Source organism: Macrosteles quadrilineatus, unplaced genomic scaffold (genome assembly GCF_028750875.1).
Source record: "Macrosteles quadrilineatus isolate MER2022 unplaced genomic scaffold, UCM_ALF_1.0 Scaffold_7__1_contigs__length_78375512, whole genome shotgun sequence".
In the NCBI taxonomy this organism is placed as follows: domain Eukaryota; kingdom Metazoa; phylum Arthropoda; class Insecta; order Hemiptera; family Cicadellidae; genus Macrosteles; species Macrosteles quadrilineatus.
In genome coordinates, this window is record NW_026542600.1 from 695,005 (window position 1) to 721,389 (window position 26,385).

Genomic DNA, 26,385 nt, shown 5'->3' on the forward strand with positions numbered 1-26,385 from the left:
GATGACGTCATTTTGAACCAATCACAATGCAGAGTTCTTGTGGACTTCAATTTAACCTCTTCTTACTCTAAAATCTGGCAGCTAATCTCAATCTGCCATATTTCGAGACACTGAGGTAAACTGTCAACTCCGTTCTTGAGAGATTGAGATTGAGGTTATGTCTTGCTTAATCTTAGTGATTGCAAAGTACCTTAACTTAAGTAATAAACTAAAGTAAACTAAATAAAGTAATAAACTTAAGTATAAAAAATAAAATTTACCATGGATGTTTGTTTTAGGGTGTAGCTAATTATAAGTTTAGGCATAGGCTGCACTTTACTTTAGGTCCTACACTCATCCTAAATACATTATTATTTGCTTTCTTCGTCTCTATTTCGGAACACATCACCTTATTTTAGTTTCCTTCATCGGTTTGTTTTATGTTATTTTTAATTGTTTTTTATTTAGGTTAAAGCGGCTATTTGCCATTGCACTGAAAGCATATCGTAACTTAAATTAATTTGATCCCTTTATTAGGTGAATGGTATTGAAACAAACTATGATATTGTTTCTCTCTACCACAATCTTTAATACCTTAAATCATAGGTCTAATAACAATAATTATCTTATAATAAGTTCAATTAGTATGCCTAGTCTATTTCAAACATTCCAACAAGAATAAAACCCTTGATTAAATAGTCTAGTATTGACACAGTAAATAAAATTAAAATGCGATTATTCTACAGAAAACAATCGCATAATTGGGTGCTAATACATTGACAACAAATACATAACCTCTAAATCGCAATTAGTAAATTAAAGCAATAACAAAACAATATGGCGTCGTCTCAAAAAGAGTAATTTTTTGCCGAAAGAGAGGAAGAAGAAAGTGCAGTCAACCTTCACTCAACAGCTCGATAGGTGTTGAGTAGTTTTGGTTGTATAAGTCCACCGTCAACCGTTTCAAAAATACGAAACGATTGGAAATAGAATGACTCGACACTCAACTCAACAGTCAACCATTTCAAAAATAGGGCCCCTGGGGGTGGTTTTCCGGGGATAGTATCTCACATCCCCGATTGATTGACCTTGAATCATTTTAAGAACGTGTTTATTTTACAGCTATCGTATCTCTAGAAACAAATAAGAGTAAGCAAAAGGTACATTTTTAAACAGCACACAACAAAAATGAAAAGCAATATTATTATATAAACAACAATACCGACTTGAAAAGCTCTTGAACTTAATTAGCTTTTTGCAAATGAGGAAAGTCTTTGTTATTCATGGCTGTTACTTCCAAAATCTCGTTAAGACTTTCAAATTTAAATACAAAATACATATATTGTAATAGGTTTACAGTAACTTAAACAATTAGTAAACATCTAATTAGTAGTAATTAATTAATTGGTAGTTAGTAATTAGTAGTTCATATTTACCGTTTGAATGATATTCACAACTATCTAAAATAGTTCAAACAATGTTGTTGAGTAAAGTTTTTAGCGTAACATTGCACATGTCAAAATTATTATTGCTCAGAAATTCCTCGTTTCAACAACTTCCTCCAAGGCAAGTGACATTATATACCCTCCAGAAAGTTAATCCTAATTTCTTCAGGCGCGTGAGAATCTGCGAAGTATTTGGGAGCTCTAGAAATTGACAAGATTATTATTCAAGCGGTCACCCTTTAGTCAGGCGTCCCTAAGAGGGTAATTTGGCAGACACAAAAGGCTTTAGAAAAGTCTTGATGGGAGGTTGAGCCGTTGAGGTTGACGATGAAAACGAAAGCAGAGTCGAAGGAGTCGCTGGAGTGGGGTGGCCTTGAGTGAAAGTGTTGAGTTCAGTGGTGTTCTTCTGACTGAAGGATCAGGACATGATGGGTACAGTCGGTGCTGCTCATGAGAACATAGTAAGTACACTCTGGTTAGATAACTGTAGACCATGGGATGAATGCGAGGAATAAATCAAAAATAGGTGTAGGAAAAACTAGCTCAAGAGCTGGAACTCATATTTAGTTTAAACTCAAAATCTAGGGGAAAGCCTCCAATTCGTATGTAATGGTAAAGCATGTAATAACAGTATCATAAATATTTCCAGCTAAACGTCTAGCCGAGATTAAAGTTACCAAGAATATTATAAAACAGTAAAAGTTGTTGTCCTCTCAACCAGTTTATAAAGACATTTGATATCCTTTAAACTCATTCATGCAAGGGGTTCATAGAAACATTAATAAATTATATTACGATACCCTGTTTGATGAATCAAAGACTTCCCCTGCCCCTAACCTCTTTATTGCTGCAACCATAAAAAATTTAATAATCGTTCTAATCAAATGTTTGGGTCTTAATGACTCACATGTTTCCCTAGTCAAATTACCTGTACTTTTAAGTGTCCTCTTCTAGGTTCATCTGTTAAATATGATTTATACCATCAGGAAGTTGTTGTAAACATTTAGTACCCTACACAGTAAGTTTAACTTGATGTGGGTATTATGAAGTTGCGTTCAGTTTCATCAATGTTAAACGATTAGTGGCCGACCGCCTTGGTGAACCAATCTCTTACCATAGTAAATCAAAATAGTTCATACAGTGTTATTCGTACGGAAACAAAACAAAACATATAACAGAACAGATTAAACCCACCCATTATACAGAGTGTACAGAGAGTATTGACTTGAGAACATTGAGGAAGAAGTCTCCTACACGGACCAGCTGTAAGGCTGTAAATATAATGATTAAAGAACATAGTCAAATAATCATTTCATAGATCTCGCCACTGTTTCCATTTTACTTTAATCCTTAATTTATAATACTTCAATAGTTAAATATTACATGAAGTTGAAGTTTCGTTTGGCTAGGTTAAAAAGTTGAAGCAGGCTATCCGACAAAATCGGTGATACATCAACGATCATTTTCACACTAAGGAATCGGACGTATATTTTTATCATTGGGCTAAGGTAATCTCGATGGTGTATAAAATAGTACCACTAGTACATAGAGTGATACTAACAACGCATAGAGTAATATCGTCAGATTGCACTACAAGAGTAAGGAAAGTTGCACAGTACTTCCGATGGTGATAACAACTTAACCATTACGCCAGCCAGCGTCATGGCCGCCGTTGCATCACATAGTGATGCGCTCACACAACATAACAAATAACTTTCTAGTAATCCAAATGTTAGCTAACGACTCACTAACTTGTTACACTTCGGACATGCAATGTGTTGGGTCACCTTGTGTCCACTCATGTTTGCGTTTACGTTATTTTCAACAATGCACGGCAGGGAATGCACGGATTAAAAATTCTGCTTTATGTTTAATGTCAAATCAACGTTAATATCTAGACTCCTAAGCAGGGCCAAGTTTTTGAACAATTAAAACCTAGGATACATTCATTCTACTACGGAATGAAATGTTTCACCTTCCAAGCACTATTAAAAACGCTCAAAGTAAAAAATTAAAAAAAATATCAAATAGTGTTTTTGTATTCAACCATCCCCCAAATGATAACATTATATGTTGTAAAAAAAATACTCTATGAAGTTTAAGCTGTTCTTCGTTTTGACATGCATTTGTAGTATTCGTGACTGGATGGTTTCCACAAAATAAAAATTCTGTTAGTCATAGTGTAGCGATAACGGCGGGTTTCAATACATACACTGAAGTCGTAAAGAAGTATTTCCATGGGCGATAAAGAATCAGTAGTACGTATCTGACATTAAAATTCGTCCACCAATTTAGCGGGAGAAAATAGTCCCGATTGGTAAAAATATCATTTTGTCGTAAAATGTGTTATTATTATCTTCTCATATTGCTTGTTTCACTCAAATAACTTAAAACATTTTCCCTTCAACTAAAAATAGGCTAATGTAACGAATTTGAGTAGATTGGTGTGTTGGCAGAGTAATACAAGTTACTTATAAATAACGGTAACAACTGTTTGCATACAGTAACGAAACAAGATTTAAATAGTTTGGTGGGCAATTTTAAAACGTAAATAATGTACGCAATCATTGTTTTGTGATTTACTTAGCTTAAATAATCAATCCCGGGAGCAAGACATTTTACATGATTATTTGATTGACACGAACTCAGCGCAACAATTTTGGTCGTATTCAAAACCGGAATATCCAAATTGCTTAACATTTTTTATTGATATAGTTAGGGAAACAAAAATATTATTAGAAATGGGTTGAACATAACTAAAAAATTACCAAACCGTCAACTCAAATAAACTATACTAAAAATAAAATAACGCATTTACGGAGTGACCAGTTTCGGAGTAATGCAGTAGCTAATATTTCGAAGTAACGCATTTTCGGAGCGACAAAGTGTCGGAGCTGTGCAGTAGTTATTGGTGTTGAGGTGTTCGTTAGAGAATCATTGTACTGTACTAACTAGCTTGTCACTTGCCACTTTAACTGAACTACTGAACGTCCAGGCTGGACATTTGTCAAACAAGACGTCACCTCAATGGTTGCTGACCGTTTGTTCAGCGGCGGACCCTAACCTAACCTAACCTAACGACTGTACTAACTAGTTTGTCACTTGCCACTATAACTGAACTACTGAACGTCCAGGCTGGACATTTGTCAAACAAGACGTCACCTCAATGGTTGCTGACCGTTTGTTCAGCGGCGGACCCTAACCTAACCTAACCTAACGACTGTACTAACTAGCTTGTCACTTGCCACTATAACTGAACTACTGAACGTCCAGGCTGGTCATTTGTCAAACAAGACGTCACCTCAATGGTTGCTGACCGTTTGTTCAGCGGCGGACCCTAACCTAACCTAACCTAACGACTGTACTAACTAGTTTGTCACTTGCCACTATAACTGAACTACTGAACGTCCAGGCTGGACATTTGTCAAACAAGACGTCACCTCAATGGTTGCTGACCGTTTGTTCAGCGGCGGACCCTAACCTAACCTAACCTAACGACTGTACTAACTAGCTTGTCACTTGCCACTATAACTGAACTACTGAACGTCCAGGCTGGACATTTGTCAAACAAGACGTCACCTCAATGGTTGCTGACCGTTTGTTCAGCGGCGGACCCTAACCTAACCTAACCTAACGACTGTACTAACTAGCTTGTCACTTGCCACTATAACTGAACTACTGAACGTCCAGGCTGGTCATTTGTCAAACAAGACGTCACCTCAATGGTTACTGACCGTTTGTTCAGCGGCGGACAGTGATTTTACTGTGTAAAACATATACCAATCTCCAGTGACTATTTAGAGCATTAATCTTGTTTGTAATAATTCTAATACACAACTTAAGAAGTGCATTTTTGTGTATAACATCTGATTGATTGGTGATTTTCGTGCATTCGTCAGGTTCTTCTGACAAAAATGAATATAGTACTCTCCGTTTAAAGTAATTTTGTCGTTAATGAAACTGACTTTAATATCAGCAGCGTTTTGCCGATTGTTATTTTCCTCCTGGAGGTATTTTAAGTCCAGTACAATTAGACTACACAAAATCGATATGGTTTCATCGTCTGCGTATCTATTACTATTTAAAGTATTTCAATCATTTGTACAACATTGCCTAAGTACGGTAAAGTACATATATCACCTTGAAACAATGCTTTTACAATTATTTTATGTTAATACAAAATTCACATAAACTTATTAGGTGCAACGGTCAAAATCGTAATGAACATTGCAATTTTCTTAAAATTAAACTCACAAAAATGCAATATAGTTAAATAATTAAATAGATAAATAAAACATATAATTTCAACAGCTAAACCTTTCTAACGTCGAGGTCAAATTAAATATTAAAAAATTGAGCGAACCATTTTTTAACCAGATATTTAAATAACTGTTTATCTTCATGTAAACAACCTTTATTTTCCTGTATATCTAAATCCTAACAGACCATTCATAATGGTCGATTGTTCTGCTCAAGTGTAGGAACATGAATGACAATTAATTTTAAGGCCGTTGTCGATAGCAGCGACGCACGCGCCGTCGCCTCAGCCCCATCCTTCCCTTCACATCATTCACTTTTCCTCTTCATTAACAGTGAAAGTGTTTAACACTATTCGTGCTATCGACATGTTTGAACATAAAAGTTGCATTTATTTCAATGTTAAGCAATTGCGGGAATTCCCGTCATCAGCACCCAACGTGTTAATCAGCTGTTAGTCGCGGCACACGGGATATTCCGTATTTTAGGATCCACAATTTGCCGTTCTTTCATATATTTGGGGTTTGCAGACATTAAGTAATCAGCTGTATTTGTAGTTTTGTCCGTTCTGACGACAATTCCTACTGTAATCAATATATTTCTAAACAACTACAAACAGGGGTCAGCTGTCGCCAAACGCTTTTTTCAAAAATGCCTGAAATGGGCGATTTAAAGTTATCGCACCCTGCAACATAGCACCGAAATAAATGAAATTCCAATGAAATTAGGCACGTTAAGGGTCTATTTTTAAACTATTAGAATGTCCGTGGAATATATTCAATAACTAGTGAATATGTAGATTTAAACCCCCTTAGGAGGCACTAAGTGCTAATTTGGTTGTTACTATGTTCATATGTAGTATTAATAATGGTTTTTTTAATTCTCGATATGACTAGCCTCACCAAAGAAAGTTTATCTTATTTCTTCCTATTCTCGATAGCTCCGTGCCGCGATTCGATTGTTAAGTAGATTAGTAATGAATCTTTCCATGTAGTTATTCACATACCAAATTACTTTCATAGAGTTAGACAAATTTAATTCGTCCATTAATTATTTTAATTAATACAGAGAACAAAACAAGTTGCAAATATTCCAAATTGTGACATGACGTGATTGAACTCGCCGCAACCGCAAGATTATCATTGGTCAATCGTCGACCATCTAGCTCGGCCTAGTTTGTCTGGCTATCATAAAGATCTGTTAAAAAAACTTTGTACAAGCATTTTATAGTTTTGTTAAACGTGAATATGAGATTGATCGAGACTTTAATTAACCTTAAGGTATTATGTAAAAACATTTGGAAATAATTAAGTACGTGTATAGGATATACGTCATGGGAGATCATTTAAAATATTTAATGAGCCTTAAGGCGTTGCATGTGAATACTAAATTTAAGTTTAAATAAAACTTTAATGTGTTATTAGGTTTTATAAAAAATAACAATAGATAGGAAATAGTAGTTCAAGCAAATTTGTTTTGAAAATAAAATAAAAATGACCTCGTAATAAGAAGATAAGTTCTCTGCTAGTTTACATTCTAAAAGGCTATCTTACTTCAAACTAGCCTACATAAAGAAAACTTTAGACTGAATGAGCCAAAATAGTTTTAGGATGCAGCGATCCAAATCCAAGGGACGGGAATGAAACGCGTCATTTTCCGTGAATTTCAAAACTGACAAATCTCAGGTGTGTTCGCTAAAACATGTTTTAAATATTTTTAACTCGGACCCAAACTGTTGAAATGTGTATTTGACCCTTTCATCATCAGCGATCGCACAAACCTATTCCACCTTGATTACACCATTACACCATATTACACCCATCAAACATTACACAATCTGGAATTGTCTGCCAGACAATGTGATGAAGTCTGCCAGTAGTCATTGTCTATTACGACCTCATCACCAGTCACCACTACCTAACCTAACCTAACCTAACATAACCTACAGTCCAGAATACTGTTCAACATATCCATCAAACTAGGAGAGCGGTCTGCGATTGCGAGAAAGCTTTACCTGTTCAAGTAAAATAATTACTACAATTGCTCAACAGACATTTCAACACAGAATTACTCACTCGACAGCTAATACACTGTTATACCACAAGTGGTAGGCTTTGCCTTGCTTTAGGACATACTTCATAGCTAAAACACCCTAATACTCTTTTACAGGCTTTACCTTTCTTTGTGTTAAAATGGTCTTAGGGTCTCTTAAATATTTATTACTGTGTTCATCAAGTATCAACTACAATAGACGATTACCTCAGATAACCGATAGACTACAGATTTGGATAATTTACATTGACTAAATACTGCTCTCAGATATACTAATGATTTTACCTGAGCATAGCTCGGTCCCCTGGTACTGTGATATAAAAATTATAATAAAGGAGTTATGTTCCAGAGGTCTTGGATTCCAGCGTGTAATATTCTACCCGATAACTTTAAACACGTGAAATGCCACTAACTAGTGGTTCTGAGCCTAAGATGAATCTATTTTCAAAAAGATTTTCTTCCGGTAGGACAATTTTTTTCGAAATTCAAGAATATTCTCCACCAATGGCCATACACAATGCAGACCGCTCCTAGAAAACACCTTTATTCCACCTGCGCCATATCCTTGTTGGCTCGTACAGCGATTATGTAGGATTCTAAACACAAAACCGATAAAAGCTATTGCAATTCTGTTGCCGTCCCGCATAGCAATGGTCTTCCGTTCTCCTTGGTTGTGGTTGCTACTCGGGCACTTCACTTCTATACAGGTTGAATATGTATTATTCTGTGGATGGAATGTACCTTCAAGTTTTATAATTTGCTTATTAGGACGGACTATGCCACCGGCGCTGCCATATACCATCATTGACTACAGGTTGCTGATGTGTCCACAGGTAGAGTCAAGGTGATGAGGGATGCCGCCTATGCCACCAGCTCTGCCATCTACCATCATTGACTACAGATTGTTGCTGTGTCCACAGGTAGAGTCAAGGTGATGAGGGATGCCGCCTATGCCACCAGCGCTGCCATATACCATCATTGACTACAGATTACTGTTGTGTCCACAGGTAGAGTCAAGGTGATGAGGGATGCCGCCTATGCCACCAGCTCTGCCATCTACCATCATTGACTACAGATTACGGTTGTGTCCACAGGTAGAGTCAAGGTGATGAGGGATGCCGCCTATGCCACCGGCGCTGCCATATACCGTCATTGACTACAGATTGCTGATGTGTCCACAGGTAGAGTCAAGGTGATGAGGGATGCCGCCTATGCCACCGGCGCTGCCATATACCATCATTGACTACAGATTGCTGATGTGTCCACAGGTAGAGTCAAGGTGATGAGGGATGCCGCCTATGCCACCGGCGCTGCCATCTACCATCATTGACTACAGATTACTGATGTGTCCACAGGTAGAGTCAAGGTGATGAGGGATGCCGCCTATGCCACCGGCGCTGCCATCTACCATCATTGACTACAGATTACTGATGTGTCCACAGGTAGAGTCAAGGTGATGAGGGATGCCGCCTATGCCACCGGCGCTGCCATCTACCATCATTGACTACAGATTACTGTTGTGTCCACAGGTAGAGTCAAGGTGATGAGGGATGCCGCCTATGCCACCGGCGCTGCCATATACCGTCATTGACTACAGATTGCTGATGTGTCCACAGGTAGAGTCAAGGTGATGAGGGATGCCGCCTATGCCACCAGCTCTGCCATATACCATCATTGACTACATATTGCTGCTGTGTCCACAGGTAGAGTCAAGGTGATGAGGGATGCCGCCTATGCCACCGGCGCTGCCATATACCGTCATTGACTACAGATTGCTGATGTCTCCACAGGTAGAGTCAAGGTGATGAGGGATGCCGCCTATGCCACCTGCGCTGCCATCTACCATCATTGACTACAGATTACTGATGTGTCCACAGGTAGAGTCAAGGTGATGAGGGATGCCGCCTATGCCACCGGCGCTGCCATCTAACATCATTGACTACAGGTTGCTGATGTGTCCACAGGTAGAGTCAAGGTGATGAGGGATGCCGCCTATGCCACCGGCTCTGCCATATACCATCATTGACTACAGGTTGCTGATGTGTCCACAGGTAGAGTCAAGGTGATGAGGGATGCCGCCTATGCCACCGGCTCTGCCATATACCATCATTGACTACAGATTGCTGATGTGTCCACAGGTAGAGTCAAGGTGATGAGGGATGCCGCCTATGCCACCGGCGCTGCCATATACCATCATTGACTACAGATTGCTGATGTGTCCACAGGTAGAGTCAAGGTGATGAGGGATGCCGCCTATGCCACCGGCTCTGCCATATACCATCATTGACTACAGGTTGCTGATGTGTCCACAGGTAGAGTCAAGGTGATGAGGGATGCCGCCTATGCCACCGGCGCTGCCATATACCATCATTGACTACAGGTTGCTGATGTGTCCACAGGTAGAGTTAAGGTGATGAGGGATGCCGCCTATGCCACCGGCGCTGCCATATATCATCATTGACTACGGGTTGCTGATGTGTCCACAGGTAGAGTCAAGATGATGAGGGATGCCGCCTAGGCCACCGGCGCTGCCATATACCATCATTGACTACAGATTACGGTTGTGTCCACAGGTAGAGTCAAGGTGATGAGGGATGCCGCCTATGCACCGGCGCTGCTATACACCTTCATTGACTACAGGTTGCTGATGTGTCCACAGGTAGAGTCAAGGTGATGAGGGATGCCGCCTATGCCACCGGCGCTGCTATACACCATCATTGACTACAGATTGCTGCTGTGTCCACAGGTAGAGTCAAGGTGATGAGGGATGCCGCCTATGCCACCGGCGCTGCTATACACCATCATTGACTACAGGTTGCTGATGTGTCCACAGGTAGAGTCAAGGTGATGAGGGATGCCGCCTATGCCACCGGCGCTGCTATACACCATCATTGACTACAGATTGCTGCTGTGTCCACAGGTAGAGTCAAGGTGATGAGGGATGCCGCCTATGCCACCGGCGCTGCTATACACCGTCATTGACTACAGATTGCTGCTGTGTCCACAGGTAGAGTCAAGGTGATGAGGGATGCCGCTTATGCCACCGGCGCTGCCATATACCATCATTGACTACAGGTTGCTGATGTGTCCACAGGTAGAGTCAAGGTGATGAGGGATGCCGCCTATGCCACCGGTGCTGCCATATACCATCATTGACTACAGATTGCTGATGTGTCCACAGGTAGAGTCAAGGTGATGAGGGATGCCGCCTATGCCACCGGCGCTGCCATATACCATCATTGACTACAGATTACTGCTGTGTCCACAGGTAGAGTCAAGGTGATGAGGGATGCCGCCTATGTCACCGGCGCTGCCATATACCATCATTGACTACAGATTGCTGATGTGTCCACAGGTAGAGTCAAGGTGATGAGGGATGCCGCCTATGCCACCGGCTCTGCCATATACCATCATTGACTACAGGTTGCTGATGTGTCCACAGGTAGAGTCAAGGTGATGAGGGATGCCGCCTATGCCACCGGCGCTGCCATATACCATCATTGACTACAGATTGCTGATGTGTCCACAGGTAGAGTCAAGGTGATGAGGGATGCCGCCTATGCCACCGGCGCTGCCATATACTATCATTGACTACAGATTGCTGATGTGTCCACAGGTAGAGTCAAGGTGATGAGGGATGCCGCCTATGTCACCGGCGCTGCCATATACCATCATTGACTACAGGTTGCTGATGTGTCCACAGGTAGAGTCAAGGTGATGAGGGATGCCGCCTTTGCCACCGGCGCTGCCATATACCATCATTGACTACAGATTGTTGCTGTGTCCACAGGTAGAGTCAAGGTGATGAGGGATGCCGCCTATGCCACCGGCGCTGCCATATACCATCATTGACTACAGGTTGCTGATGTGTCCACAGGTAGAGTCAAGGTGATGAGGGATGCCGCCTATGCCACCGGCGCTGCTATACACCATCATTGACTACAGGTTGCTGATGTGTCCACAGGTAGAGTCAAGGTGATGAGGGATGCCGCCTATGCCACCGGCGCTGCTATACACCATCATTGACTACAGATTACTGATGTGTCCACAGGTAGAGTCAAGGTGATGAGGGATGCCGCCTATGCCACCGGCGCTGCCATATACCGTCATTGACTACAGATTGCTGATGTGTCCACAGGTAGAGTCAAGGTGATGAGGGATGCCGCCTAAGTCACCAGCTCTGCCATATACCATCATTGACTACAGGTTGCTGATGTGTCCACAGGTAGAGTCAAGGTGATGAGGGATGCCGCCTATGCCACCGGCGCTGCTATACACCATCATTGACTACAGATTACTGATGTGTCCACAGGTAGAGTCAAGGTGATGAGGGATGCCGCCTATGCCACCGGCGCTGCTATACACCATCATTGACTACAGATTACTGATGTGTCCACAGGTAGAGTCAAGGTGATGAGGGATGCCGCCTATGCCACCGGCGCTGCTATACACCATCATTGACTACAGATTACTGATGTGTCCACAGGTAGAGTCAAGGTGATGAGGGATGCCGCCTATGCCACCGGCGCTGCTATACACCATCATTGACTACAGGTTGCTGATGTGTCCACAGGTAGAGTCAAGGTGATGAGGGATGCCGCCTATGCCACCGGCGCTGCTATACACCATCATTGACTACAGATTACTGATGTGTCCACAGGTAGAGTCAAGGTGATGAGGGATGCCGCCTATGCCACCGGCGCTGCTATACACCATCATTGACTACAGATTACTGATGTGTCCACAGGTAGAGTCAAGGTGATGAGGGATGCCGCCTATGCCACCGGCGCTGCTATACACCATCATTGACTACAGGTTGCTGATGTGTCCACAGGTAGAGTCAAGGTGATGAGGGATGCCGCCTATGCCACCGGCGCTGCTATACACCATCATTGACTACAGGTTACTGATGTGTCCACAGGTAGAGTCAAGGTGATGAGGGATGCCGCCTATGCCACCGGCTCTGCCCTCGCTGGGCTCCTTGGTCAGTGGCTCGGGTCTGTTGGGTCTTGGGCTCATCCCCCTCTTCGTCATGGGCCTCACGTTTTTCCGGTACAGTGCTGTGGACCCGGAGTCTAGACCGATCGATACGAAACAGGTTTGTTGAGCAATAAATACTGGTTGTACCTGTTTAGAAAATTATTGAGCAACAAATCATTGAGTTGGATTTGCTTGAAGAAGAAAATCGATAACAGTATTTTAGTACTATTTTAGGGTGGAATCCTTTCTTGTGTATGTATGAACTCGTTTATGACTACTCTAGGATTTGTTGGTTAGGTACAGGTAATTGATTTAATGTGCTACTACGATAACTTCAATTATATACAGTTTGTGGAAAGCAACACTTTTCGATATAACAGTTCTCTGTATTAAACAGTTTAACCTATTCACATTACACAAGAATCACACTCACTTTACACAGTCGTCATGAACTTCCCACTCCGTTCTCTTACCTGAAAATAAAAAAGATTTACAATATCATAAAACATATCCGCCAAAGGATGTAGAACTACACTGATTGTGCAAAATCTATTGCTAAACTACAACCCTCAAACGTCAAATGGCTTTTCAAAGATATTTTCTTATCATTAATTTTTCACATTTTACAAAGTCAGTAAATTTTCAAGGCACTGATAATGTAAAATGTGTTGTTATGAGACAAAGCTGTGAGCCTCATAAATTCACTAATGAAATATAGAATCTAAATCCAAGTACGAATGCGTTTGATAAACTCCAATTTAATAAGTAATTACTAAATACATCTTGGTATGATTTCAACTTATAGTGTGAAAGATTGTTCAATTCTCAATTAAAGGTTAGCCATGGGATAGTTCTGCTGAAATGAAATGAATTATTAAAAAGGATTTAATTTAACAGGCAAACCGGCAGAGCTGACAGTTCTGCTGAGTCATCTCATGTTATTATACAGTGTGATTGAAAAGTCCGGGAACGGTGTAATATATATATTTTTTTAATTACAAACCCGAACTCAAACGGACAAGCAAGTAAAAAAAGGGTGTCCGGACAGTTGCTGACACGGACAATTGGGGACACCTCTTAAAAGCGGACAATTGCGGACACTAGGGATTAATGTTATTATTATACTGTGTGATTGAAAAGTACGGGAACGATGTAATATATCTTTTTTATGTTAGGTTAGGTTAGTTTAGTGCGAAAAGTGTGATGGAAATCAGTCTTAAATCATATATCATGTATGTATCTGTTCTTTTGGTGGAAATCAAATTCTTTCCAGAACATGTGTGTCCGCAGTTGTCCGGTAGTGATATATTTTTAGAGACATGTCAAACCCTTGTCAGTGTCCGCAATTGTCCGCTTTTAAGAGGTGTCCCCAATTGTCCGTGTCCAAAATTGTCCGGTATTCAAAAAATGGTAGCCGTTAAAATATTTCTTTAATATGCCATTTTGAATCTTAGAACGGCTGCCATTTTTTTACCCAGCTGTTAATTTGAGCTCAATTTTGGGGCATGGTATTATAATTGTGATTTGCATATCGACCTATGCATAAGTTAATGATATTCTTCTAGAGGGCGCCCCACAGTATAATATCCCTTCCAAATTCAAGGAATCTTTGAACAGCTGTCATTTTTTACTCCACTGTCCATTGAGTTCGGGTCTGTGGCATTGTGTTTTACCTACGGAGATCTTTAATTTAATACCAAATTCGACCTATGCTGCTATTTACGAATGTCTGAATCCTCGTAGGCCACCCCCCTTATGGATAAAAAAGCAATAACAGCTTAAAAGAGTACACATTTATGGCAATAATTGATTAACCAAGTTTCATTCCTTTATCCATAAAAGTATAAAATATATTACACTGTTTCGGGACTATTCAATCACACTGTATAATTATTGTAGTTAGATATAATTTTTTTATCGGGGAGAGGGGAGGTAAATTAGCTAGGTTAACATGAGAAATAGGTTAATATAGCTTATTCCTTGTGTAGGAAATTTACTAAAACGGTTACCAAGGTTACACTGAATAAAAGGCATCGAGGGACTAAAATTAGGGATAAAAATATAAACACGCGTTTGGGATTAATCATCATAGTTATTTAAGAGTGGGCTGTTACACCAAAGCTTAAACGTATACAATTACTAGCCCTTTAAGCTAAAGGTTAAATGTCTATGTTAATTTATTGAGATAAACTCTCTGTTAAACGATTCACAAATTAACAAAACTCATAACTTTAATTTTTTACAACACTAAAAAGGATATTATGATTGCAAATATAAAATACATTGTAAGATTTTGGATGAAGAAAAATATTACAAGGTTATATACTAAGATTAAATGTAATATATTATTGCGACGAACCGCCTGCATCTTGCAGAATACCAACCGCACAACAGATATGTCCCGCTGTGGGCAGGCCTACCAACACGGGCGAAACAGAACTTTATTTCTCGCTCTTACGGTAATAACGTAATAAATAGTAGGCCTGATTATATTTTTTTATATATTTATCAACCTTTTGACCATGTATTTCGTAAAAAATATATATAGCCAACGAATGTCGCATTAATTTGAAGAAAAATCTGTATTGTAATAATCGCTTGGATACCAAATTATGTTTGTATAGTGACCACAGTTTTAAATTGGTTTGATATTAATTTAACCATTTTAAAAAGGACGCAAACAACTTTGTACTATTTTTTTTTTTACTATTTTTTTAAAATACCGGATGTACTTATTGTACTTCGACTATATTGAGCCTTCATAGCAGGAATATTTGAGTTGAAATATTATACAGAATATTATTAGTAATATTATATCTTAATTGAATTAATATTTATAAATTATAAATTTAGTCAATAGCCTTTTGGTGTAGACAGTCATTACATAAGAGAATACAATCAAAAAGATCAATCAAATCCTAAAATCACACATCATAAAACATAGTAGCCTATAAACCATTCTACAACCTCTAACATTTCAATTCTTTGATAGAGATGAAGACAAGCTCCGATAGGTAGTGGTTACAAGTATAATCGCAGACAATCGAAGCAATTCTCATGGGTCAATCACAGAGTAGGAACCTCGCAGTTGTAAGAATGCCGGTCACGATCCCAAGTGTATATAACATCGCTTCCTATCCTAGTTTACCGTAGCCTACATTTCTCATCGTACATTATGAACAAAACATTACTAATCATAAAATAACATTGTCGAGTTTTAAATTCATACCCTCGTAATCTGTAACGATGATTAACGGAGAATTAAATTGCAGGTGCTGCCGGAGTACGACTTCATCGTGGTCGGCGCTGGGTCTGCGGGCGCGGTGGTCGCCAACCGTCTGTCCGAGGTACGCAACTGGACTGTGTTGCTGATAGAGGCCGGGGGAGACGAAACTGAGATATCCGACGTACCTTCCCTGGCTGGGTATCTACAACTGACCAACCTGGACTGGCAGTACCGGACCTCGCCTCCGCCCCCCGAGACATCCTACTGTCTCGCTATGAACGGCGACCGCTGCTTCTGGCCCAGAGGCAAGGTACTGGGCGGCTCCAGCGTTCTCAACGCCATGATCTACGTCCGAGGGAACAAGAGAGACTACGACCAATGGGCCGCTCTAGGCAACCCCGGCTGGAGCTACGACGACGTTCTTCCGTACTTCAAGAAGTCTGAAGACAACCGTAACCCTTACCTGACTAAGACGCCGTACCACAGTCGAGGAGGTTATCTCACCGTGCAAGAGTCTCCTTGGAGAACTCCATTAGCCGTAGCGTTCGTCAAGGCCGGAGAAGAGCTGGGCTATCTGAACCGAGATATCAACGGAGAAGAACAGACGGGATTCATGATCGCCCAAGGTACCATCAGAAGAGGTTCTCGCTGCAGCACTTCCAAGGCGTTCCTCAGGCCGATACGGTTGAGGAAGAACCTTCACATCAGCATGCACAGCCAGGCCACTCAGGTGATGTTCGACAACGCTCGTGACGACGAGCCGATGGCGACCGGTGTGCGCTTCGTGCGAGAGGGACGTGTACACACGGTGAAGGCGAGGAAGGAGGTGATTCTGTCGTCGGGGGCGATAGGGTCGCCGCAGATACTGATGTTGTCTGGAGTAGGACCTGCTGATGACCTGGCACAACACGACATCCCAGTAGTCCGCGACCTCAAGGTGGGACATCACCTCCAGGACCACATCGGACTGGGAGGTCTCACCTTCCTCATCGACGACCCCGTCACCTTCAAGAAGTCCCGATATCAGACTCTGTCCGTCGCGTTGGACTACATCATCAACGAGCGAGGTCCGATGACGTCTCTCGGTGGTGTGGAAGGCCTCGCGTTCGTCAACACCAAGTACGCGGACAGTTCGGGTCTGTGGCCGGACATACAGTTCCACTTCGCGCCGAGCTCCATCAACTCCGACGGCGGCGAGCAGATCCGTCGCATCCTCAATCTACGCGACCGCGTCTACAACACCATGTACAAACCTCTGGTAGACGCAGAGACGTGGACCATCCTGCCGCTCCTACTGAGGCCGAAGAGCAGCGGCTACGTCAAATTGAAAAGTAGAAACCCTATGATACATCCGGTGATAGAACCCAACTACTTCACACATCGAGAAGACGTAGACACTCTGATAGAAGGTATCCGGATAGCGCTGAACGTGTCTGCGACCCGCGCCTTCCAGAAGTACGGCTCCAGGCCGCTGCTGACCAAGATGCCGGGGTGTCGCAAACACGCGTTCGACTCTGACGAGTACTGGGAGTGCGCCCTGAGGCACTTCACGTTCACCATATACCACCCTACGGGCACCTGCAAGATGGGACCCTCCAATGACCCAGACGCCGTCGTCGACCCGAGACTTAGGGTCCACGGCGTCAAGGGGCTCCGGGTGATTGATGCCTCCATCATGCCGGAGATCGTCAGTGGTAACCCCAACGCGCCGACCATCATGATCGGGGAGAAGGGAGCTGACATGATCAAGGAAGACTGGGGCTTCCTGTGACAGATGACAACTACTTCAATATTGCGATGGGGCGGATGACTTTCCAGGACTGTGTCATTCTATAACTGTAATGCCATTGAAATTTGTGATTGACAACTCCATGAAGTACAGGGTGTTTTTTTAAATCGGTGTTTCAATGCTTTATACTGGTAAAATTTGAGTTTTAATTTAACTTGTAGGTATATAATTGAACTCAAAGTTTTGTTTTCCCGTTGTAACAAGGCGCGCATGACAATTGCAAAATAGTTCTCCCAGAATGTCGACCAGGGACTTGGGAGTAGTTGTTGCATTACATGTTCCTTCACACCGAGCGGTGCCCTGGTAGTATAGGCACACATTTACACTTTAACCAACCTCTGAAGGTACAAACGCAATGTGTCAGATCAAACAATGACTATTTGCCTACTACTCATATCTAATTAAATTTGTATAAAGTATAAAGCATTAAAACCCAGATATTTTATACTAAACAACCTGTATAACAATAAAATAAATCATGATATGATCGTCCACAAAATTCGGTTGAATGTGCAACATTCTCTCAACGAAAGTACTTGTAGTTCATTCAAGTTCATAAAATTGAAATGTTTCTGCTAAGACGTAAGGTTACATGAATAGCATAACGCTTTTAGCTGCTCTTAAAAGTATTTATTGCTTTTAGACTACTGCAATTCTACTTGTGCTCATATAGATTGTTAATATATTTAACCTAAACGCTCAATCAGATTAGTTCATTTTTATTATTCAAATGAAAACTCGAAGATTTATTTGAGTCTAAGTACAAAAACTTAATTTCCCCCCATGTTAGTACTTTCACGCGGTTGTTAATTTGGTAAATATTGTACATATGTTATATAGTCCATACTGTAAAGATGCGATGTGCTGCCAACACAACTTCGGCAACAATTGAAAAATGAATTAATTAGAAAATCGCCACAGAGCAATAAGAGAAACCCAATTGAATGATTTTAACAACCCATTAAACACAACAATCAGTTCCACCACGGGGAATTGAGAGGCAAATGACGGTGTATTACTACTTCTGTGATCGACATGCCGTGTGTGTTACTAACCTTCATACTTGTGTTAAGATTTAGAGGAAATTCTACCATAACTTTTCACCCTATTTGTCTGGATAAAAAGTCATGGGAATGAAACGGTTTGCAATTTTAACTTAATCGATTATTGCTGGACATTGAAACTGGTTACAGTAAGATTCCCCTGCTCGGGGTTGTTTTGACATTGAGATATTTGTACGGAAAATCAACTGCAATCATGAGTCAAGGTTAAATTACTATGGAAAGTAATGCAGAGAGTTGACAATTCTATCTAAAGTGCTCCAGCTGCTCAAAAGTGATGTTATTTGCTCACCATTCAGACTGTTCGCTACCAAGGTTGTATTTTGTACTTATTTACACACTTTGTATTTATAAGTTTTATACATTATGTACATATGAAAATATTTGTAATAATAGCGTTTTATTATTCTATCCAAATCCACCTATTAAATTGAACTGAAAAACTTGCTAGTTTACAGTTGCAAAATAATAATAATAATAATAATAACAAGTTGACTTATGCTGTAATACATTTTAATTAATCATACTATTGTCCACTATTTTAATGTAACAATCTTGGGGTAGACTTCCGTATTTGTTGGTACAAACATCCGAATGAAAATATCGATCTATATATCGTTTGGTTGGTTAGGTAAGGTTAACCTAACCTAACTAACCAAACGATGTATCGAATAAAACAATCAAATAATCAAATATTTTCATTCGGTTGTTTCTTTCAACAGATATGGGAGTCTATCCCAATCGTGGAAAGAATCTCTTGCTGATTCCTAAAAGTGGAATCAGTGAAATCCCTCAAAAGATGGTTATTAGTGCAAAGTCTTCCTTTAAACACAAGTCTGACTTCAGATGATTCCCAATTGTAACAGTAATATTATTTCGAATTTAAGATCAGACAATCAATACAACATTGACTATTCACTATAACAACTGATTTCGCTTTGTATGTAGGGTCTTGGGCAAGAAACACTCAGTCCAGTGTGCATTTATAGAGAATCTGTGTATTCTTCATGCTTGATAAGTTATCAGAGTTATAGACAAGTACCAAATAAGCTGTCACAGAACAGGTAAAACTTTTGGTTGTGAAGCGTGAACAGACTTCTTGTATTTTTGGGGTACTCAACCATCTGAATTTGAACGTCCAATTCGGGATTTACTTGTAGAGGGAAGCTGGTTAATATACCAGGTTACGAACTACTAGGGTTGTCTTTCACACTGAGGTCAGATGTTTACAGGGTGTCCCGTAAATAAGAACAAACAATTCAGGAAAAGGTTTGTAAAATGAAAATCAAGAATAACATTTTTCAAAAAAATCCTCGTTAGCGAAATATCCACTATTTTGTTGTGTTTATGCCTAAATAATTATTTAAGATTTATGAAATTTAACATACACTTTTATTAAGTAAAATTTTACTTGTGTAGGTCAGGCAAAGCAAGGCCATGCAGTAAGGATTCGCCCCATTTTGTGCAATAAATATTTGCCTCCAGGATTGATTAATTTACATAAAATGAGGTTACTAACCTGTCGTCAATCAAACCTATATGTTGTCGTGATGACTATAGTTTCGGGGTTGAAACCCCATTTACAAATCTTCAGTAGTCAAATCGTCAAAAAATGAAAATGAAAATGAAAATGAAAATGATTTATTTAGTCAGGCAAAGTTAGGGCCACATGGCCCTCTCTTACACTTAACCTGTTAAACATATCTGCTTGCGAAAATTGTGATTTCTAAGTTATTCAGTCTCTCAAACTTGGTGTCGTTTCATAGGGAAATGCAAATGCTAAATAAAAATGTTCTTGATTTTTTATCAGCCGTATTTTAGTAATTTAAGTTATAAAAGCTAAAATTACCGTCATTTTGAAACAAAGAAATATTCATTATTGATTATTTTCTGAGATAGATTGTGACTTGATAAAAGTGTATACTAAGTTTCATAAAGATATCTAATATAGTTTTTGAGCAAACATTAAAAACCCCAAAAGATTGCACATGTTGCTAAAAACGCATTTTTGGAAAATGTTATCCTTCGTTTTCGTTTTACAAACCTATTCCTGAATGTTACGTCACTAACGGGACGCCCCGTATATGTACCATTTATTCATAGTGCTTTATAGTTTTTCTGAGTCATGAAGTATAAAATCTGGAATTAATTAATTTACTTTTACTTGAGTTGTGTGTTTGTGGGTTAGGGAAAATGTAAAAGTCCCCCAGTTGTTGCTTGAGCAATGCTTTCTACAGTACTTGTCTTAATGACGTGTCGTTACCCTATATAATAAATATTAATTCATAAGATTAATTTATTTTGTTATTTTTAACTGAGTATACGTTATACCTCTTGTACATATCTTAAAAAGTAGTCAAATGAAAAGTATCAAAACTAGCTTAACATTTGACATTGTTGGATAATGTCAAACTGATTTTTTATAAACATCCTTAAATCTTTGTGTGTATTAATTGTTTTTTTACATTAATTTTCTGCTTTAAGGAGGCTGAACAATGAAATGGTAGCCGATAAAAAAAGGGGAAACGGAGACCGGCCACCTCTGGCCCTGTTTGGTTAGGTTGTGTAAAATATGGCCCCTGGATTTACGACCATTGGCTGGGACCCCTACACTAAAAGGATCGTTTAGTCTTAAAATGATAAAAAGCTTAATATAAGACAGATCATTCCCGTTTGTATAGTCAGTTTAAGAAGAGTTGTCAAATCTATTTTTGATGTCTATATTTACGAGAAAGTAAACAAGGACAGACTAAAACGCATACTGAACATTAATAATTTAATTTGTAATGGAAGCTTTAAATTTCAGTCACAAACATTAGTACTTTAAAGCCCGCAGTGTCTTATATGTAGAAATTATCAAAAACATCACTAATCTTGGTAGTAATGATGTTATAGTAAACCTATTGTGGATGAAAATAATGTTTAGTTTGTTTGCATTTACTCTTATTTGATAATGTTTATTTGGATTTACTGTCTAGAGTTTGCAAAAACTAAGGCTTGTGGTTCGATGTTCAAAATTTCAGATTGAGTAATTTTTAGTTGCAACCAAATACAAGTTACCAAACAGAGACGGTTGTGTAACAATGAAAAAAGGCCCGCCAAACCCATTGGCCCGCCTTTCAGAATCATTTTCTTGTTTACGATCTTTACAAGGAAAACAATGCGACAACAAACTTGCACTTTCACTTATTGTTTCGCAAACCATTTACTCTTTACTGGAGGTGTTAAATTTATAGTTCAAAACGATTTAAAAAACAAGACATTGTAACTTATAGGTAAAAGAAATTACAAAATAGAAATAAGTATGTATGTCTCTAATATTTTATTTAACAAATACACCTTACTGAAGTTTCATTATTGATCAAGGATGCCATTTAAGCTATAGGGTGTGATTTGAAGCCATATTTAGGCACCCATAGATCATTTTAAAAATTACCATATGATAGAGGAACTCATACAGTTTTCTCCACATCATTTGCATGTATAAGCTGTATCAATGTTGTCACTCAAAGCTTTAAACTTCAAAACATAACCTGCAATAAGTCAAACATCACACCATGAACGTGCAAGAAAAAGCTCAGTTTGTTGAATGAACAAACTCAGTTTGTTGAAACAAAAACATTCGTCTGGGGTTTTGTCAAAGTCCAAGCTGAAAAAACAAGACCGAGTCGAAAGCCCCCAATGTTCGAATTGAGATTGAGAGTCAATGCCACCTTCAACAACATCACCAATGAAATGCGACATGGAGTGTGGTCAGGGTTAGACAACCGTATTGAATGTATTTTGCCAACAATGGAAGCCATGTTGAATTTTTAAATCACACTTATATCCAGAAAAAAATTATATATGTGTGCTAATTAAAATTTGTGTAAGCCTGTTAATAAAATATTTACACTAAGACAAAGTTGTTAAGTTTTTTTGGGGGGACACCCATTATAATCAAGCTATAAGGCAACATATCGTCATAAAATACTACAATGCAAATCGTGAATATATTTACAAAACATAGTGGATGTACAGAATCTTAATCTGTAGATTTTAGGGATACAAATTCATTAACATGGTACACTAAAGTAGATAGTAAAATACATATACAGCTCACCTGATATATTTGAAAATAATAAAATAAGTTATACGAAAATTAAGTACACAATGCTCCTGAATAAAAACATTTTAATTTCCGCGTCAAACATTGTTTTCAAAAAGCTTATTAAGTCCATCACACACAAGAACCTCAATAAGAAAATTATTTTGTAACGCAAGCAAAGTACATCCCCTAACTTTCAGCCGGGACGTTGATATAATTTAACCTTTATAGAGAAGCGTAAATTGATAAAAAGTATAATCGTCGATACCCTCGCTATTTGGGTTCACCTGTTTTTCACTTTCATAGGATGTAGAATGGAGTGAGATGATCTGTGTAGCTTTGTTACTGACCAAACAAAATCAGCTGTTCGTACTATCAGCTGTTTGTTGTTTTGGTTGTATCAGCTGTTGCATTAACCATACGAGCATACATCATTTAATAAGGCCTGTAACTCAATAACGAAACTAATTTTACCACACTATAACTACTATCAAGCTTATACATGTTGAGGTACTGTATTTTCTTGAGACAGGTTTGGTCCTGTCGAAATGTAGCAATCAACAACCGAACGACTACGAGAAGACACTTTCTCCAGTAGGACGAAGGCCGAAAGCTGCAAGGACACGGGACCTGTGTTACCAGATGATATAACACTGACCACACCACCTGAATGCTGCCTCCGTTACTTAATTCTTCAGAAGGAATTCCTAAGTTGACCACCAGACGGACCGGTCAGTAATAATAATGTGGTTCGCGGCCCAAGGTGTGTATTACGTTAGTCTATAATAAGGGCGTAGCCTATATGACGAGTGTAGGACTACGTAGTGGGGTAGTAGCTGTGTTGTGTTGTATTATTATCGTGCGGTTTTTCTCGACGATGTTTCGTAACCGGAAATATCATTGTCGATGATATTTGAAGGTCCCAAAGGTTAAATAGAGTAACAGAGTAGTTTTGGTCAGTTACAATGTTTCAATGTACCCTCTCTAGTACTCCACTTGTAAATAATTCGTTTCTAGGTCAGATGCGTTCTATTGTTGCATCCCCATCCAACATAATGGACACACTTAAGGGAAATATAATTTACTTCCTACTTTTTCTAACATAGTTTCTACTCTTTGATTTTAACCAAAAGGCCGAGAAGCGATATTAAGTATTGCTAAGTCACAAAAAATGGGAGAGCGAGCTGTTCTAGTGATTAGAGCGCGGGACTTCGGTGCCTGAGGTCCCGGGTTCAAATCCCGCCAAATCACCAATGGATTTTATATTAGTGATAATGCCGCAGCCCCTAGGTCTAGCCTGAAGTAATGTGAGAAACAATCCCGGGCTCGTGCCTAGCGTCTTAGGACAAAAAAAACATAGTTTCTACATCAAAAGTAAGCTTGTTGATGAATCGGGGCTTTTGGGGTGGTGAAATGACTATTCGTATATTACTATTACGTCTAATATAAAGGAATCTCATTTGAAATACCTTCGTCGCTCTTATCGTTCATCTTCATCTAAATACTTGAGTGTTCTATGAGGAATTGAAGTGTTAAAATGTTTTTTTACAACCCGAGCATGACTGACCTAATGAATCGATTATAATTTGAAGAACTTACAATAACTCTACATAGCTATACACTCATGACAGGTTTCAATCAGATGACTACTATTATCTGGAAACTATTATCTGAACCTATTACTAAGACTATTCACTAAAAAACTTAGTAAAACACTGGTAATGTGATACGTATGTTACACTTTGAGATGTAAAAACATTCGTTTTGGACTGCACAGAGACAAATCTTCAGCCCTCGTTGCAGGTTCAAATCACACCAATCACCAATGAATTTTGAAAAGCATAACCTAACCTAACCTATTTTAACATAACCTAACCTAACAATAGAAAAAAGAATATAAGCGAGAATATATAGCGGGATCGCTCTTCAAGAACAGAGGTACGATGGCAAATTACTTAACAGTAAATTGAGGAAATGCATGAACCAATTATTAAACTTCTTTCCAATTAAAACTGTACGATGCATTTCTGGTGTTAATTTTATTAAAGTGAGTTCTTCGATATATAGAAAAATCTCATCTGATAACCCGGTAATGGTATTATCACATATCTAAACCAATGGGTTATTAGTCTAATATGAACCAAGACCACAAATAACGAGGTAACAGTCTGTAAGAATTGCCCCATATATTATAATGCTGTACACCACGCATTGTTATATAAACGACCGCCTTACTGGGCACTGGGCACGTGTATTGGGCACGTAACCGGTGTGTTGGAACTGACCCATGCCCAGTAACTTACTGTAGTACGTAAGACAAGACACTTTTTACAAAACACTCATTAAATTTAAATTATACGAATGTTAGGGGAGTTTCATTTTTTTTATTCGGTATATACAAATTCGTAAACAACAATATTGCAAAATAATGTGATATACTTTAAATTGAAACGTATAGTCATTAAAAATAATTATGGAAAACTCGGAAAATACATAATATTCCATTCTTAAAACGCGTTTTATTTACAAGGTGTGACTGAAATTATCAAAGGACATTAAAAATTGATATAACGAAATAAATGTTTGTTCTTATATTTTCGTAAAAATACTCAACCAGTCACTAATACAACTATCAACAGTAGACCTAGAATCTCCGTTGAGTATCCTAATCGGCTTATGTACAATTTACTCACAATCCCTAATCCAACCATCGGAATGGATAAAAGGATTGTCGGGGCGCTTGCTCCTGATGGATTTTACATTGTCAATGTCCATTCCTGCACGCTTCATCCCAGTCATTTTGAGCCGCCCCGAATAGCGAGTAGTAAATAGTAAATCAAATTGAATCTACGCTTCAGACAGCCTGAATCCTATACATTGTATGGGAGAATGTCCTTGGTGTAGTGGACACGCGACAAGATTAGGCAACTGTTGTGCAATAGGGGGTTGGGAGAAAGCGGCAGACGGCAGACGTAGGTAAGGTAGACCCTGCCGTGTAGGCCTACGTGATGTAGGACAGGTGACTCGGCTGGCTGGTGCTTCATACCTCGGGGGTTCTAGTGGCTTGGGATGCCATTGTCGTATGTAAAATAGAGGCATACGATATAAACCTTCATGAGGGAAAATATTTTTAGTGTCGGTCTTGATTATTAATGTGTAAAATGTATAAATTATGAATTTCGATTAAAAAAAAGGGATTTCCCTCAGATCCGTCAAACTACCGCCCCATATCTTTCTTGCCTGTATTTTGTAAGGTACTTGAGACTGTAATGAAGAGGCAGCTGATTGAATATTTTGATGGAAACAACTTGCTCTAGGATGCGCCCAGCACGGCGTTCGAAGCGGGCGCTCAACTACTACAACCCTAATGAATCTGACTGACCTCATCTCAGATGCCTTCGAGTGTAATTACTCTGACATGCTGAGGTTATGTGATCTGAGTAAGGCGTTTGATGTTGTTTTCCATAACATCCTTCTAGGGTTACTGAAAAAATATGACATTGACGGTC

The 26,385-nt window shown here is 39.4% G+C and overlaps 2 protein-coding genes across 2 annotated transcripts in view; one reads left to right on the forward strand and one right to left on the reverse strand.

The window, feature by feature from the left end:
• The window catches only part of LOC128999116 (flotillin-2), a 344,453-nt gene that overhangs the window by 129,926 nt on the left and 188,142 nt on the right, over positions 1–26,385 (reverse strand). The gene's annotated exons all lie outside the window — the stretch shown is intronic.
• On the forward strand, positions 1,837–19,170 carry LOC128999114 (glucose dehydrogenase [FAD, quinone]-like). The gene is made up of 3 exons (XM_054425474.1): positions 1,837–1,885; positions 12,655–12,831; positions 15,986–19,170. Exons 2-3 carry the CDS (start codon positions 12,676–12,678, stop codon positions 17,708–17,710), a joined length of 1,881 nt encoding a protein of 626 aa, XP_054281449.1. The 5' UTR covers positions 1,837–1,885; positions 12,655–12,675; the 3' UTR covers positions 17,711–19,170.